Here is a 16,893-nt window from a genome sequence, read left to right as displayed (position 1 = left end):
TGTATGAAATGTTGGAAGTGCTCTGCTGTAGAAGAAAAATAGATGAGGTTTAGATTTCCTGCATTGTCTTGTTACTGGGAGTTTCCTGCCTCATCAAGTTCTACAATAAACTGCGTTTTGCTGCAGCACTCACTTTCAGCCATATTTGTTTCACATGTTCTGTTATTCGACTGGGTTATGAAACAGATCGTGCTGCTGTTATCCAGTCGCAATTTTGCAGTCGCAGAGAGATGCATTAACCCACACGTTGCTCATCGTCCCAGACACATACACCATTATTTAAATGCAGAGAATTTATTCGACACCTCCAATTTTTTTTTGGCACAACAGAAGATGTGATTCATTCAGCAAATTCGGAAAATGGTGTGCTTTGTCATTGCTGAGCCCAGCAAGTAAGAAATGAATACCGGATGAAATAATGTAGGAGAAGGGGAAAATAGCACAGCTTGCATCAGTCTCTTTGATATTTCTGCATTTTTTGATCCGGCATTCAAGTGAAATCCTGTTTAGCTTTTAATCATGGAAACACACATGCTGCCTTATGTTCCAGCACACACACTCACTATCTGCATGAGTGCAAGGCAGTAATAATGATTATATAACTGCATGAATTTACAGGTGTACAGATGTAAACTTAAATAATACCTAATGAACTGGATGGTGAGAGTATGAAAGTAGATACTTAACTGAAAATTCTGAAGGAAATATGTAACAGGCAAAATGTATAGAATATTTCTATCATGCTACTAAAAGTAGTCAGTGCTGTTTTTCTTTTAAATAATGAGCATTTAATAAACTCATTTAAATTCTCAGTTAAATGCTTCTTCAATATTGACACAATCATTGTGGCTAAGATATTTATTTATGTGTGTGTGTGTGTGTGTGTGTGTGTGTGTGTGTGTGTGTGTGTGTGTGTGTGTGTGTGCCAGTCAGTGCTAACAGCGGGTTCAGGACCGTTGCCATTTTCACGCCAACTTCAGCATCACTATTTTTGGAGAAGGAGTGAAAACACCACTGAAGCAGAACAGAGTCAGCCATGGTAATGTGCAAAATTTTTACATTTTCAGCTCACCAAGAAAAAAAGAAAAGGTCTGTGCTCACTTTTAATGGCTGTTACACATACAGCAAGAAGAAGTATAAAATGGAGTGTGTAAATGAGGCAAAAATGTAAGTGTTTGCATTGTATATGGCCCAATATCCCGAGGAAGAGAATGAAATAAAAGAATGAAAGAAGCAAAATTAAGTGACTAAAAAAGTAACAGTGTGCCTATCATTTAAAAAGATATAGTCAAGCAGAGTAGACATTTTTAATGTCTCAAGAAATTGTGAAGAATTTACAGGAGCATATTTTCCAGTAAGAGATGTATATAAGAGAAGTATACACGTCCTTTACTTAAGTAGAAGTACAGATACTCATGTTTTAAAAGAATCTGGTAAAAATGTTAGTACTGACTATATATTTTACTCTAGTTAATGTAAAGAAGTCTGGGCTCTAACAAGAACTTAAGTAAAAACATTTGCAATTACTTCTACCTGTTTTAGTGTCAAGCTTGTAACTTGACCTCACATCATTCATCAATCAATAAAAAAAAAATTAATAGTGGTTAATCATGTGTTTGTCATGAGTTACCTTGCAATTAATCGCACATTTAATCGCACATTTCTATCTGTTTTAATGTACCTTAAATTAATACTTTTCAAGTTTTTAATACTCTGATCAACATGGGCATGGATAAATATTGATGCTTTATGCAAATGTATGTTTATTATGTTTATGTCTGTGAAGAGAGATGAAAGAGACGACAGAGCACATACACTGTTTTTTTATTTTTACTTTTTTTTACAAAAGCGTTTTATTGTTATTACGAGTGTATTCAAAAAGTATTCAAATTATGTATTTCTTTTATCTATACGATCAAAAAAGACATAGCATTTTGTTTCCGCTTTATGAGGAAAAAATGCAGAGGGTTCATTCTGTGCATCGTGGTGGATTTCGCTGCTTGATTTGAGGCTTGGTAAAACAAATGTTTAGTAATAAAAAAAAACCTATTTATTAAATTTTTTTTTTAATTTCGCCTATTGTTATATTCGTTTGTTTATATTTTGAATAAAAATGGTCAAACAGAATTGCGTTGACCATGTATTTGCATTAACAGGTTATTAACGTTAATTTTGACAGCCCTAAATAATATATGAATACAAAACTTAATTCTAATTTTGTTATCTAATGAATGTATTCAGGCTGAACATCCACGATATAGAACACAGGCAGAGAAAAGATGATGATGATCAGGTGATCAGGAATGTCTCTGTTCTCAGTCATGTTTAGATCGCTGACTCCCTCTGTTTCATCCACATCAGCCCCATATTTCTTATTGCCTTCTGCCTGCTCATTGTTTGCTTTGTAAGCTTGCATTCATTTGTGGTGTGTGAGAGCCAGGAAATCATACACCAGTGTTAGATTAAAAAAAGCAGTAGCAATAACAAGAAGAAATAATGACACTAAATAGATTAAAACTAAAGAAACGAGTTTGTTCTGAAAATGTAAGAAGTAGAAAGTACAGATATTTGTGTAAAAATTTTACGAGTGAAAATAAAACGTTGTCCAAAAAATACAGTGAATTAAAGTACTGATACCAGAAAAGTCTATTGAAGTACAGTAACGAAATATTTGTACTTTATTACTTCCCATCTCTGCCAGTAACCGCCAAGAAATCTTTCGGCTGCTCCTATTTAAGTTTGCCACAGTGGATCATCCATCTATATCTGTCTCTTTCAAATCAACCACCTGCATGTCTTCCCTTACCACATTTATAAACCCCCTTTCTCTTCTCCATTCTTTTACTAATATACCCCATGTCCTCCCTCTGCACACGACCAAACAATCAAAATCTAGACTTTCTCACCTTGTCTACAAAATGTCCTCCCTGCGCAGTCCTATATTAAATTAATTTCTAATCCTGTCCATCCTCGTCACTCCCAGGGAAAATCACCGCATCTTTAACTCTGTCACCTCCAGCACTTCCTCCTGTCTTTACCTAAAACAAATGATTTACCAAATAAATCATTATCATGACCTGCAAATTCAAATGGTTTGAGAAATGTATGAATGTGTGATTAATAGGCCTTACAGTAAAGAGATAATTATATTTGGATAACCAGCGAATGGAGGGTTAGGCAGAACTGTAGTTCAAAAAAGAAAATGAGTAAATAAGATACAAAGTATTTGGTCACCATGAGCCTCCAAAACAGCCCCAACCCGCCTACAGACTTTACAGAGTCAGTGTCTGAAGCTGTACCTGAAAGATGATCATTTATTAGCACGAATACTACATGTTCATAATCTTTAAGCAATTTAGTGAGTCCTTGTGCCCTGTGGATGGGAGTGGATCACTCTGGTAAAGGCCACTTTCATCAGTATAAAGATGTTTCATCATAGGCAGTGATCAGGCCAAAGAACTTTGTATAGATTTTCAATGACCTTTACTTCTTTTTCTTTAAGTGGATCATAACACCATATCATTCATTTATTTACCTTCAGTAACAGTTCGACACTTGCTGGCTCATGGTGGATCAGCAGCTTAACAATGGACACCACATGAATATGAAAAGAACATCTGAAACTCTCCACATAGAGTAACTTACAGTAAGCTCAGGATCGGATGACTCACATGTATCTGTTGAAGGAACCGACAATATATTTGAAATATAAAGATCTATTTTCAAAAAGAAATTACAGTTACAGACCCAAAAGTGTTGCTCTTTCTTTAAGCTAATACTCTCTGTTTGTGTGTTTAGGTGTTACTGATAAACCCAGCTGGATCGTTTGGAATGTATGAAGTTCCTCAGGGACGCTTGCAGCCCGATTAATGTAGAGCCACCCACCCACATGCCCACAACACACACACACACACACACACACACACACACACACACACACACACACACACACACACACACACAGTCTGTTTAATACAAATCCTCAAAACCTTTCATTTTGGCTTTAATGTTATTTGCAGCCTTAAGATATCACACACCAGACAAAAATGTGTACTAAGTTCATTATCATCTCAGAAAGAAGCTTCCTGGAACAGTTCTTTTGAACAGAACTTTTCAGCTAGATAATTGGTCCAAGTTGGCTATAGTGAATTACTTTCTTCTTCTTTATTTCATTATCAGCTGCTCATCAATGACAAGAAATACCATTTTCTAAACAGTTTCATAACTGTATACATTTTACAAAGAAAGTGAATCATTAAGCAAATTATTAAGCAGTGTTCTGGACTTTTGCACTTCAGAACTTTAGTTCTTCTCATTGGTAATCTGTGTGACAGCCAGGTGACAGTTTCTTTAAAAAAAGAAACCTTTCACAAGCAGGGGTTTCTTTTTCCCAGCCGAACATGTCACACTGATGGTCAGTGATTCATGGTCAGACTGCATTAACTGCTGATCAGAGTGAAATGAACATTGAAAAATGTTAATATTATGGATGAACTGGGGAATAAATTTGAAATAATTTCCCAAACCAGCAGCTATTCTTTTTTTTTTTTTGCTTTAGAGCTCCCTCCACAGACTTTTTCCACTAGCCTTACTGAACACGGTGCTTAATGCTTCCAGTTAGTCTTATTGATTTGCCACTACAAATCTCTGACAGTTCATTACTATTGTTGCACTTTTACACAGTCCTTTGTGATTTATGTGCAACTTTAATGCATAGTCATTCCATTCACAAACACCAGTTAAATAGGTTCATATTTGCACCAAGAATAGAAACACAGTGTAATCAAATACTGAAAAAAAATAATAATACTGATAGCTTGGAAATAAGATTTTAACAAAATAGCAAAAAAAAAAAATATGGGCAACCAGAGAAGTACACAAAGCATGTTTTCAGTTTTATTTCTTCGTATATGCTTGAATACAATAGATAGATAAGCAAATAATAAGTCAATGCATAAATAAATAAATCTGTTCAACAGTAAGTCAAGCAAGTAACATATACAGGCTATTTCATCATCTAGAGATATTCTTATTCATCAAACACTCTGAAATCAATAAAGGAAACTGAGTACTACTGTAAATGACGTATGTAATATAAATATGTTAGTACATAAAATAACGAGCTGAAATTGGTAGGACTTGCGTAACGACTGAGAAACCACAAGGAAGAAGAGTCAATTTCCAGATACTCTATTCACATAATCACACAGTTCAGGTTCATATTTAGAAACCTTAAGCAAGCATGGATAATGGTTTGTCAACCACATCTTAAACTAAAATTTCTAATAAGCATGCAGCTCAAACAGCAATTTTTCTTTTGTTCTATGGTACCCAAGGAAGAGTCTAGAGTCGTCAAAGCAAATCGTTTTTTTTTTACACTTTTACTTGTTTTAGGTGAAAAAAATGCATCTTTCTTGGTCTGTACACAGTTTCCACCTCAAAGCCATGTAAGCTCTTTAATTGCAGGAGCTCTGCCGACAGCCTCAGCATGATGCGAAAGTCACTGATTTTCTATACATGCTAGAGAGATTTGAACCATGCTTGAATTTGTTTGATCATTTTCATACAGATGGAATGATAAAGGAACACAAGGAAGCCATGAGGTGGAAGGAAGACAATTTTTTTGTCTGAGCTATAGGGAGCAGCAAGACACGTACACACAGGGTCAGTTTGAGATGTTTCTTTTTCCCCCTTCATTTGCGAAGGCTTTATACTGCATATTGGAAAGGTTAATTGTTTGTCATAATCCACCATGATGCTGAGAGAGAGAGAGAGAGAGAGAGAGAGAGAGAGAGAGAGACTTTGTGTTAGTTTTAACACATTCAATGTTTTATTTTCATGTAACAAAGGCAGCGGTCAATGTAAACCACATGCTAAAATAGGGCACACCAAATTAAATACTTTTTAGTTTTATCTACTATCATTTAACATCAGCTTCTATTTTCTTACATTAAAAATGAAATGTACAAAAGTTGTTTTTTTTCCCCCTTAAAATTGCATTGTTTGCTTAACTGAACATTACCATTCAGTGCATTAACTAGTACTGGCTTACAATTTACATCTTTACATTTTGTATTGATATAGCTGACTGCATAGTTCTTGCTAATGCTTTCCAGCTGTATCTTCACGTGTCTTTCAGCTTAAGGTACAGTGAGGAAAATAAGTATTTGAACACCCTGCTATTTTGCAAGTTCTCCCACTTAGAAATCATGGAGGGGTCTGAAATTGTCATCGTCGGTGCATGTCCACTGTGAGAGACATAATCTAAAAAAAACTGGGGCTCCATGCAAGATCTCATCTCGTGGGGTCTCAATGATCCTAAGGATGGTGAGAAATCAGCCCAGAACTACATGGAGCTGGTAGGAGCTGGTCAATGACCTGAAAAGAGCTGGGCCCACCGTTTCCAAGGTTACTGTTGGTAATACACTAAGACGTCATGGTTTGAAATCATGCATGGCACGGAAGGTTCCCCTGCTTAAACTAGCACATGTCCAGGCACGTCTTAAGTTTGCCAATGACCATTTGGATGATCCAGAGGAGTCATGGGAGAAAGTCATGTGGTCAGATGAGACCAAAATAGAACTTTTGGGTCATAATTCCACTGAACGTGTTTGGAGGAAGAAGAATGATGAGTACCATCCCAAGAGCACCATCCCTACTGTGAAGCATGGGGGTGGTAGCATCATGCTTTGCGGGTGTTTTTCTGCACATGGGACAGGGCGACTGCACTGTATTAAGGAGAGGATGACCGGGGCCATGTATTGCGAGATTTTGGGGAACAACCTCCTTCCCTCAGTTAGAGCATTAAAGATGGGTCGCTGCTGGGTCTTCCAACATGACAATGACCCGAAGCACACAGCCAGGATAACCAAGGAGTGGCTCTGTAAGAAGCATATCAAGGTTCTGGTGTGGCCTAGCCAGTCTCCAGACCTAAACCCAATAGAGAATCTTTGGAGTGAGCTCAAACTCTGTGTTTCTCAGCGACAGGCCAGAAACCTGACTGCTCTAGAGAAGATCTGTGTGGAGGAGTGGGCCAAAATCCCTCCTGCAGTGTGTGCAAACCTGGTGAAAAACTACAGGAAACGTTTGACCTCTGTAATTGCAAACAAACGTTACTGTACCAAATATTAACATTGACTTTCTCAGGTGTTCAAAGACTTATTTGCAGCTGTATCATACAAATAAATAGTTAAAAAATCATACATTGTGATTTCTGGATTTTTTTTTATAGATTATGTCTCTCACAGTGGACATGCACCCACGATGACAATTTCAGACCCCTCCATAATTTCTAAGTGGGAGAACTTCCAAAATAGCAGGGTGTTCAAATACTTATTTTCCTCACTGTAACTGGATCGCTAAAAAAAGCAGATATAATAAAGAATTTTACAGCTGCTATATACAGGCAACCGCTCTAAACGTTAGACCCTTCAAACCCAAACGCAATAACGTACCAGGCATGAGCATGGTGGAGACGAGTTCAGGATCCTCCAGCATATCTATGATAGAGCGCTGGAAATCTTTACTTGCTTCAGACTGCAGATAACTGAAAGAAAGAGAGCAAGTGACAAGACTCACTACTTCATAGTCTAAAAATACTACTTGCCACACTACAAGCTTAAAGATTCAGTAAAAAAAGAAGGTCTATGTTGAGGATGGAGCAGCGTCTTATAGAAGATTTGCCATCTGCTCATCAGCTAAGTGTGCCTTTTAAACAAACAGGAACACAGCTGATACACATTGACCTCATTTCTTGAGAAATGAGTACACATGCGTTGGCATTACACACAAACACACACACACACACGCACACACACAGACACATCCGTACCTCATCCAGGATAGACGATCTTGCCAGAACTCGTATATTATGTAGCAGTTCTTCTCAGGAAGCTTTTGGATGGACACACTGGGGGAAAAAAGGGGCAGAATGACCGATGAGTTTCGAATCAATATCTAGTGGTTGCGGTTATTTACCCCGCAATACCTTCTTTAGTTTCTGAGCATGACTGATATGACAATGAGATTCAGTTCATTTATCATTCATTCATTCATTTATTCATTTGAGCAACTGAGCAGTGGATCCAGAGTTTATCCTGGGAGAACCTGGCGTGAAGTGGGAATATACCTAATCCATTGGTCCATTCACATACACATTTGCATAAGGACAATTTAAGCAATTCTGTTGCTAGGGCATTTTTTCGGGCAGGAATAGAACCCAGAGGAAACCCATATTTGTGGAGAATGTACAAATCTCCACACAGTAACTCAAGTCACCCTTTAAATAAAACAATCTATTGGTTATTACCGCATGGGGAATCCATAGGAGAATAGTGTGATTAAAAAACATTTTAATAGCTGTGCAATTCAGGTAATGTCTGATGAATTCTGTGGCCTCTGTTGCATTGTTCCATATTCTTATTATTAATAGCCATATGGTGGAATGTAATATTACTTTTATAAAACAGCTCAATGAAGAAAGTGGAATTTTATGTAACCCAGACACAAGCAATGAAACATCCCAGTGTGGTTATACAAAATATCAGAAAGAAATAATTCCTTGAATGGCATTTTTACCAAATTGAATTTTTTGGACCAGAACTAACGGTTCTGTGTTTTGTGTACACTAATTGGCCAAAAGGTATGTGGAGACCTAATCCGCACAATCACAATGTGCTTTTTAACATCCCTCCCTCAGTGTTTAGTCTTCTGGGAAAAATTTGCACTATATTTCAGAGCTTGGCTGTGGGTGTTTGTGCTGATTCATCCACAAGAGCATTAGTGAAGCCAAGAGCTGATGTTAGGTAAAGAGTCTTTGTGTGCAGTCAGCATTCCAGTTCATCCCAAAGGTGTTCACTGGGTTTGAGGTCAGGGCTCTGTGCAAGCTACATCAGTTCTTCCACTCCAGCCATGTCTTCATGGGCATCTTTTTGCTCACAGGAGTATTGTCAAGCTGGATCAAGTTTGGGCCTTCCAGTGAAGGGAAATTTGATTCCGCATCATAAGACAAAGACAAAACTTAACTTTTTACTAGATCAGACTAGATTAGGAACCTATCCCAGGATCACTGGGTACAAAGCTGGAATGCATCCAAGTGAGGACACCAGTTCCCAAGGCTGGGTGCCATGACCACATACTGACAAATTCTTTCATGCCTAGAGAGCAATTTAGCACAGGCAATGTGCCTACATGCATTTTTGGAAAAGGTGGCAGAAAAGCAAGTCAAGTCAAGACAAGTTTATTTCTATAGCGCTTTTCACAACGGACATTGTCTCAAAGCACCCTTACAGAATTTAACAGTTAAGGTGAATGATGTGTATTTATCCCTGATGAGCAGTCAAAACTCCCTTAGACAGAGCAGACAGTAACTCTAGCACAGGATTTAGCTTCTGGGTTTCTGGAGATTCTGGGGCTGCACCACCATCCTGCTATTGTGTTTATACAATGAATATTAAATTTAGCAATTGGATCTCTAATCATAAATTGTAGAGGTGCTAGGGTACACGTTTATTGTACAATTTTATTAAAATAAAACAAAATTCAGCGTTCCCATGCATTTAGGTTAAAAATATCCTGCCAGCATGTTCACGTAAAGATATTTTGGGGTAAGTGTGAAAATGTAAATTCTCACTGTAGGTTGTCACTTTGGTTGGTGGTGGAATCAGCATAGCTTTTTAGGGCCTTTTGAAACTCCTCGATATTGTCCTCTGTCACTGCCATCTGCCTCTGCACCAACAGAATGTTCTAGATGGAAGAGAAGGAGCAGAGATGAGAGAGAGAGAGAGAGAGAGAGAGAGAGAGAGAGAGAGAGAGAGAGAAAGAGAACATGAAAGATATAGTGAGAAACAGGATGCTAGATATAGAACAGAGTGAAAGAGGACATATAGGGGTTCACTGCACAAGGGAAAAAAGGTTAATGATAAAGTCAATATGAGAGCCAGAAAAGGAAGCACTGAGAAAGATAATATGAAGCTTTAAAACAAAGTCAGACTGTGAAGCCTATTGATCAGCAAGACCTGCATTCTCAGATTACAGAGCTATCTCTTCAGTGTAGAGAGTAGTGCTGGCCAGCTTCTCAGAGCTGTTAGTGTTACTTGGCGATACTTGATGGTGCAGGAAGCTCTGCAGCAGATGCAAACACTCACTGATTTATATGTGCTGGCCAGCGGGTCCTCTTTCAGCGGCTCGAGCTTTGGACTCTGGAAAAGGAGCGGATATTTAGAAAATGGCATGAAATATAAACTTTGCAATGAATCCAAGTGCAAAGTGTTTAACTGTATTAATGACTGTCTTGTGAATGGGTGGATGAATGTCACAAATTGTAGTAAGCAAGTGATGTTGATGTGGAAATGTAAGAGGTGATATAGCAATAAATTCATGTAAATGCAGGTAAAAAAGAACATCTGACAGATAAACTTTACTTAGCATGAGAGGGTGGATACACTACATCAGGGGTGTCAAACTCAATTGCACAGGAGGCCAAAACTCAAAGCACACTTTAGATCGCCGGCCAAACAGGATAAACATTTATTGAACACACTTAAACTAAATGTTTTTTTTTTAACATAAATATGAATAAAAACAGACAGGAATATTATTCCAGAATAAATCAACATAAACTTTAAATTACCTAAAATATTTTGCTCTCCATAAAAATATTTCCTGTCAAAATTATACAAGTTAGAAATATGAACATGCTGCAAAAAACCCTGAAAAAATATATAAAAATTGTGCTTTTAAGTAAACGTTAAAATAACAACAAATCAAAACAATCCGATTTCTTTGCTCTTATGCCATTTTATAAAAAATAATCTTAAACTCTAAATAACTTAAATCATAAAAATATCTCCAGTCAAACACCAGACGTCTCACACCTTCATCATGCAGATCTTCAGAAACTCTTCCTCAGTAAATAACCGGCTGATGTGACTCTGATTTCCATTATTGACCATTATTGGAAAGTGGAAGCTGTAAAGACCTGCACCAACTCAGCCATGAAGCAGAAGACCAGGTAAAGATACAGTGGAAGTTTAAAACTCTTTAGCTATGAAAACACTTTGCAGAGTGTTGGTGACTTTTACACACCACTGCACAAAAAGTCTGCAGTTGGAGCTTTGTGGAATGGCTTTCCATGGCTAAGCAGCTGCATGTAAGCCTTACATGATTAAGTACAATGCCAAACGTCGGATGGATTGGTGTATGCTACCACTGGAATCTAAAGCAATTGAAATGTATTCTGTGGAGTGACGAATCACGCTACTTTAACAGCTACGCTGTTTGGCAGTCTGATGTATGAGACTGTTTGGCGGATGGCAGAAGAATGTTACCTGCAAGTGAATTGTGCCAACTATAAAGTGTGGTGGAGAAGAGACTGCCGTATTGGGCTGTTTTTCAGAGCTAAGAATAAGTTCCTTAGTTTCAGTTAACATATACAGTATATATACAGTACAGACCAAAAGTTTGGACACACCTTCTCATTCAAAGAGTTTTCTTTATTTTCATGACTATGAAAATTGTAGAGTCACACTGAAGGCATCAAGGGCTATTTGACCAAGAAGGAGAGTGATGGGGTGCTGCGCCAGATGACCTGGCCTCCACAGTCACCGGACCTGAACCCAATCCAAATGGTTAAGGGTGAGCTGGACCGCAGAGTGAAGGCAAAAGGGCCAACAAGTGCCAAGCATCTCTCGGGGAACTCCTTTAAGACTGTTGGAAGACCATTTCAGGTGACTACCTCTTGAAGCTCATTAAGAGAATGCCAAGAGTGTGCAAAGCAGTAATCAAAGCAAAAGGTGGCTACTTTGAAGAACATAGAAATGACATTTTTCAGTTGTTTCACACTTTTTTGTTAGGTGTGTCCAAACTTTTGGTCTGTACTATATATATATATATATATATATATATATATATATATATATATATATATATATATATATATATATATATGCTTCTGTATAGCAAGACATTTTGGACTTTGCTTTCATATTTGTAGAAACAGTTTTGGGAAAGCCCTTTTGGATAAACTTGAATGGAGTTTGCAAGCAAGGTCTTCTCATCAAACGTTAGTTTCTGACCTCACAAATGCTCTACTAGATGAATGAGAAACAGAAACACCATTTCAGAGGAGTGGAAGCTGTAGATGCAATAGGGGTTGGGGTCCATACAATGTAGATGGGTAGATGGATGGATGGATGGATGGATGGATGGATGGATGGATGGATGGATGGATGGATGGATGGTTAGATGGATGGATGGATGGATGGATGGATGGATGGATGGATGGATGGATGGATGGATGGATGGATAAGATTCAATAGGAGGTTAGGGTTGTATGGATAAATGAACAGGATTGGATTGATGAATTCATAATGGATACACAAACATCTCTGGATGAATGGCAATTGATAGATTGGATTGGAAAGATAGATGGATGGATTGATAGATGGGTGGGTAGGTAGGGGAATGAAACAAACTGATAGATTGAAAGGGAGACATTAGTTAGTTCACATAACATCTGACGAGAAAGGAAATGACAGATGAACACAAAGGAATTCTGAAGGCATGATGGAAGAGGGTGAACAGAAAAAAATGAATGAAGAACAGCAGTGTGTGGTCACAGGTGTTCACCTGACACTCCAGTTTGTCAATGAGCTGTTGCAGTCTGTTGATCTGAGAGGACCAGTGGTCATCTGTATCCACAGTAACACCTGAGCCATAATAGACATTGTCACAAACCACGTAAGCTTCTGCTCAAAGAAAAAGCTTAAGGTCTAACATTGGGAGGCAAAGTAAAGACTCACTCTTCTGTCTGTTTGCTAGCAATAAACCAGACAATCAGACATGTTTGTAGCTGAGCACTATAAAAGAGCCTTCCTTTTTTCCAGTTATTTAAAAAAGCATATGGTGGGTCACATTAAATGTTTCTGAATTGCCGAAACAGTTAATAATCACCTAAAGATGCCATAAATTATACTTACTAGTCCTTAGCCCTGTGTTTTCTGTTCTCTGTGATTACTGTTGTATGTAGCACCAGGGGTCAGGAGGAACGTTTTTTTTTTTCATTTCACAGTGTAATGCGTCAGCTATATATGGTTGAAATGACAATAAAAGCTTCTTGACTTGTTCCTCATGCTAAAGAAGGCTCTTTGTTGAAAATAAATAAAGTTTAAATGATCTACAAGACACAATGAACTGACCTTTTTCCCTATAATTTGTCAAACACTACCTTTTTTGATCTTTTGAAGCAAATGCATAAAATCTATTCTAACCATGTTTGGGTCATGGTTGGGTTCACAAGAACTGCATATGCATATTAAGCATTTACAATTATATAAGTGCTGATTTCTGACCCTGAGCTCTTAAGGACAAGATCTAACACTCAAACCAATTTCATCATATCAGTGTGACACCCAGACAACTGCCATAACGTCAAGGCTAGAACTCCTTTGACAGTAATTGTAGCACCAACGATGAGGACTGTTGGCGGGAATGACACGGCATTCAGGCCCAGATGAAGTGTGTGTGTGTGTGTGTGTGTGTGTGTGTGTGTGTGTGTGTGTGCGCATCAGCTTGTATGCGCATCACCTGTAGTAAGGATGCCAGAGTATGGGTCTGTAGGAGAGAGGCACATGTTTTTCTGCACTCTGCGGCCACACCTCCTGTTATTTTTCTGAAAGGAAAGATACTCTGGTACCTTCACCTCAACCCTGGGCAAAGAGAAAGAGAAAAAGAAAGAAATAAACAGAGAGAGGAATAGAGAAGAAAATCAGTTAAAGAACAAAATTGATTGTCAATCTTTTTAAAAGCATGATTTTATGGTCATTACCACCATGCTCAGTTGCTCTGGCAACAGTGTAAGAAAATTATTCAGGCCAAAAGCTTAACAAGAAATGAATTCCAGGTGGGAAAAAAAACTATATAAAAGGATAGACAAATAAGAAGGACACTAGGCCTGCCATGGTTATGAAATCTTGGCTGGCAATTAATTGCAATATTAATAATTGTGATTTAACATATATCTTTACTTTATGCTGCTGATACATATTTCAGGGTAATTATGCACAGTTTCCCTCCCCAACATACGCTTTAAGAAAAAGAAATTACAATGAGAATTGTTGTCAAATTGAAATTGCTGTATACTAAGCGAAACATTGTAGGAAACAGGATTAGCTAATCTGGACTTTTTGTCCCATTGCTGTTTGAAAACCAGATCGCTACATGCAGAGCTGAAGTATTTAGGTGAAACTTCCACATCAGAAATAGTCCATGTTCAATATGTTAAGAGGGAAAACAAAGTTAGGTTGATAAAATACAAAATAATTTCTCCATATTAATAGCATGTTATATAAATTCAATTGCAGTGGAGCTGTCATGAAGGTATTTTATATCAACATTATTAATTAGTCTATCCTGAAATTTATTTTTACTAATGCCACTGATCTATCCACTCAAAATGATGCTGAGATTAATTATGGATGCCACTGAGATGAACATGAGTTTGATTTCAGGCTTATGGTTAGAAAGCAGTCCTGGCAGTGGTTTAGAATCTGTGAATTGTTTGCGGGTGTCTCACGGTGCAGGGCTGCTCTGCTCCTCCACAGCCTCCATGGCACACTGCAGAGACATCTGAAGAGAGAGCAGCTGGCTGGACGTCTCCCTCAACATAAAACGTGTCACAAACTGACCCAAAACGGATGAGCCCTGATACTCCTGAGAGAGAGAGAGAGAGAGAGAGAGAGAGAGAGAGAGAGAGAGATGCTAACTCTCTATATAATAGCTTATCATGAGTAATTAAGCATAATTGTTTATTGTGTCTGTGTAGCACCTATATATTGCACTGGCACTGCAATCAAATTAAGTCACATGACATTTGAACCTGCCCCTATTGTAAGGTTCCTAGCAGTCAAGGGAACTGAACCAGGGCCATTTCACTCATCCACAGTCCGATGAACTTTCACTAAACCAAACAGCTCAAACTTGACTAAAGAGTGCTAACATCATCCTGTCATTCCCTCTCTAGGAGTTTAGACACCAGCATCTTGTTTTTATTAGACCAATTTTTCTTTATGATGCTTATGATGCAATCCCAAAATCATGGTAAATTTGAGGTTACATTGGTAACATTGTGGCTTGGATTTGAACTCATGACCTTCAGATCCATAGTCCAATGTCTTAACCACTAATCTACCACCTCCCCAGGTAGGTAAAAACTTTGCTCTCTGCAAACAAAGTCTCATACAGTTTGGTAAAATAGTAATCTAAAAATGAGTTCCACATATTCATGACCCCACCCATCCCTCCATGTCTTACAACACATACTGGAATATTAGGTGCATTTAAATATACTGTATTTACTTTTCCAGCCTTTGTGCTTTTGTTATCTGAGCGAACATAAGCTATTAAAGCAACGAAATTTAACCCAAACCGATGCAACCATGTGAAGTTTAAATGTGGTTAGTTTGTATTTATGCAATCATAATTTCTCATTTCAAACACGTTTTTTATGAAATGAGCAGATTTAACATGGTACCATTGTGGAGAAGGCTACGAAGTCATTCAGTCGGCTTATAATTTAGTCAGTTTTTAACACTTTAGTTGTACAATTGTGCAGCCGATTCCAGCATGTTGGCTTGAGCAATGAATATTAATAATTATAATGCTCATTATAAGTTTTTATGAAGCCGATATATGATTGGGCTTAATTGTATTTAAAAATCTCACTTTCAGCCTTCTTCTTCAGTGGCTTTTGTAGCTTCATTATCAGCTGTTGCTACTCCAATACTACCAAGTACATTTTTGTGTAATTGTTCTGGCCAACAGGACAGAAGTGTAAAAACAATCGTATATCTAGATCACTGTTCACTGATAATCTAACTAGTTAACGTATCTCTGTTTCTATTTTTAGTGACTTATTATTCACCACAACAATGAAGACAATATGCGGCTTTGCTACTTGTTGTCTAGTAAGAAAAAAGTAATGTGCTGTTTACGTCCTGCTGTCCCCATCATCCCATGCAGCTGAATTCAGGTAGCTGAAGGAGATGTTTACTAGCAGTATTTTCAGAAATGTCCACCAAAATTAAATTTATATTATGTTTGGATAGAATGGATAGATGAATGGATAGATGGCTGAAGGATGGATAAATTAGTGATAAAGGAATGGACAGATAATGGACAACAGATAGATGGATAGATAGATAGATGGATAGATGGATAGATAGATAGATAGATAGATAGATAGATAGATAGATAGATAGATAGATAGATAGATAGATAGATAGATAGATAGATAGATAGATAGATGGGGGCTGGATGGATAATGGATAATAGATAGTTGGATGATGAATGAATGATAGATCTGTGGATTAATAATGGATTATAGACAGATGGATGTTGGAGGGATTGATGGATAATGGATGGATGGGTGAATGAATGGATAAACAATGAAGGGATGGATGATGGATGATGGATAAATGTAATAATGGAAATGTAGGCCAGTAAATCTAAAAACTACTCTTATGAGATTTGTCTCTGACTGTGTTTCTTCTTTTGGTATTCATGTGCTGCCTACTGAATAAACATGAACAGTGATGAAATATTTAAAAACATGCAACTGATTTAAATGATGTTTTTCTATATCAAGTCCAATGTGTAAATCTGTAAATGTTCAAACTTTAAATTGTCTAAATAAAGAGATCCATTTGGGTGACACACCAAGTTCAACCAAATGCTTTAGAAGATATTTAAAAATTGTGAAAGTGTTTTTTTCCTTATTAGGCAAAACTGCTCAAAAAAATGTACTGAGAGCCTGTGGCTAGAAATTATACATGAATAATTGCCTTCCTTCACTGTGCAAAATCTTACTGTGAAGTCTTAGTCATTTAATGTTTTAAC

At 37.5% G+C, this 16,893-nt stretch overlaps 1 protein-coding gene across 1 annotated transcript in view; it reads right to left on the bottom strand.

Annotated features, from left to right (window-relative positions):
- Positions 1-4,883: 4,883 nt before the first annotated feature.
- necab3 (N-terminal EF-hand calcium binding protein 3) overlaps positions 4,884-16,893 on the bottom strand; it is a 43,863-nt gene continuing 31,853 nt past the window's right edge. Inside the window, exons 6-13 of the mRNA XM_046859037.1 lie at positions 14,573-14,709; positions 13,585-13,706; positions 12,628-12,707; positions 10,146-10,199; positions 9,632-9,744; positions 7,832-7,909; positions 7,455-7,546; positions 4,884-5,758 (exon numbers count right to left, since the gene is read on the bottom strand). Coding sequence (XP_046714993.1) covers positions 5,730-5,758; positions 7,455-7,546; positions 7,832-7,909; positions 9,632-9,744; positions 10,146-10,199; positions 12,628-12,707; positions 13,585-13,706; positions 14,573-14,709 — 705 coding nt within the window. The 3' untranslated portion in view covers positions 4,884-5,729. The remainder of the gene's footprint in view (positions 5,759-7,454; positions 7,547-7,831; positions 7,910-9,631; positions 9,745-10,145; positions 10,200-12,627; positions 12,708-13,584; positions 13,707-14,572; positions 14,710-16,893) is intronic.

This window comes from Silurus meridionalis, chromosome 1 (assembly GCF_014805685.1).
Source record: "Silurus meridionalis isolate SWU-2019-XX chromosome 1, ASM1480568v1, whole genome shotgun sequence".
Taxonomy (NCBI): domain Eukaryota; kingdom Metazoa; phylum Chordata; class Actinopteri; order Siluriformes; family Siluridae; genus Silurus; species Silurus meridionalis.
This window is presented reverse-complemented; position numbering and strand designations above follow the sequence as displayed.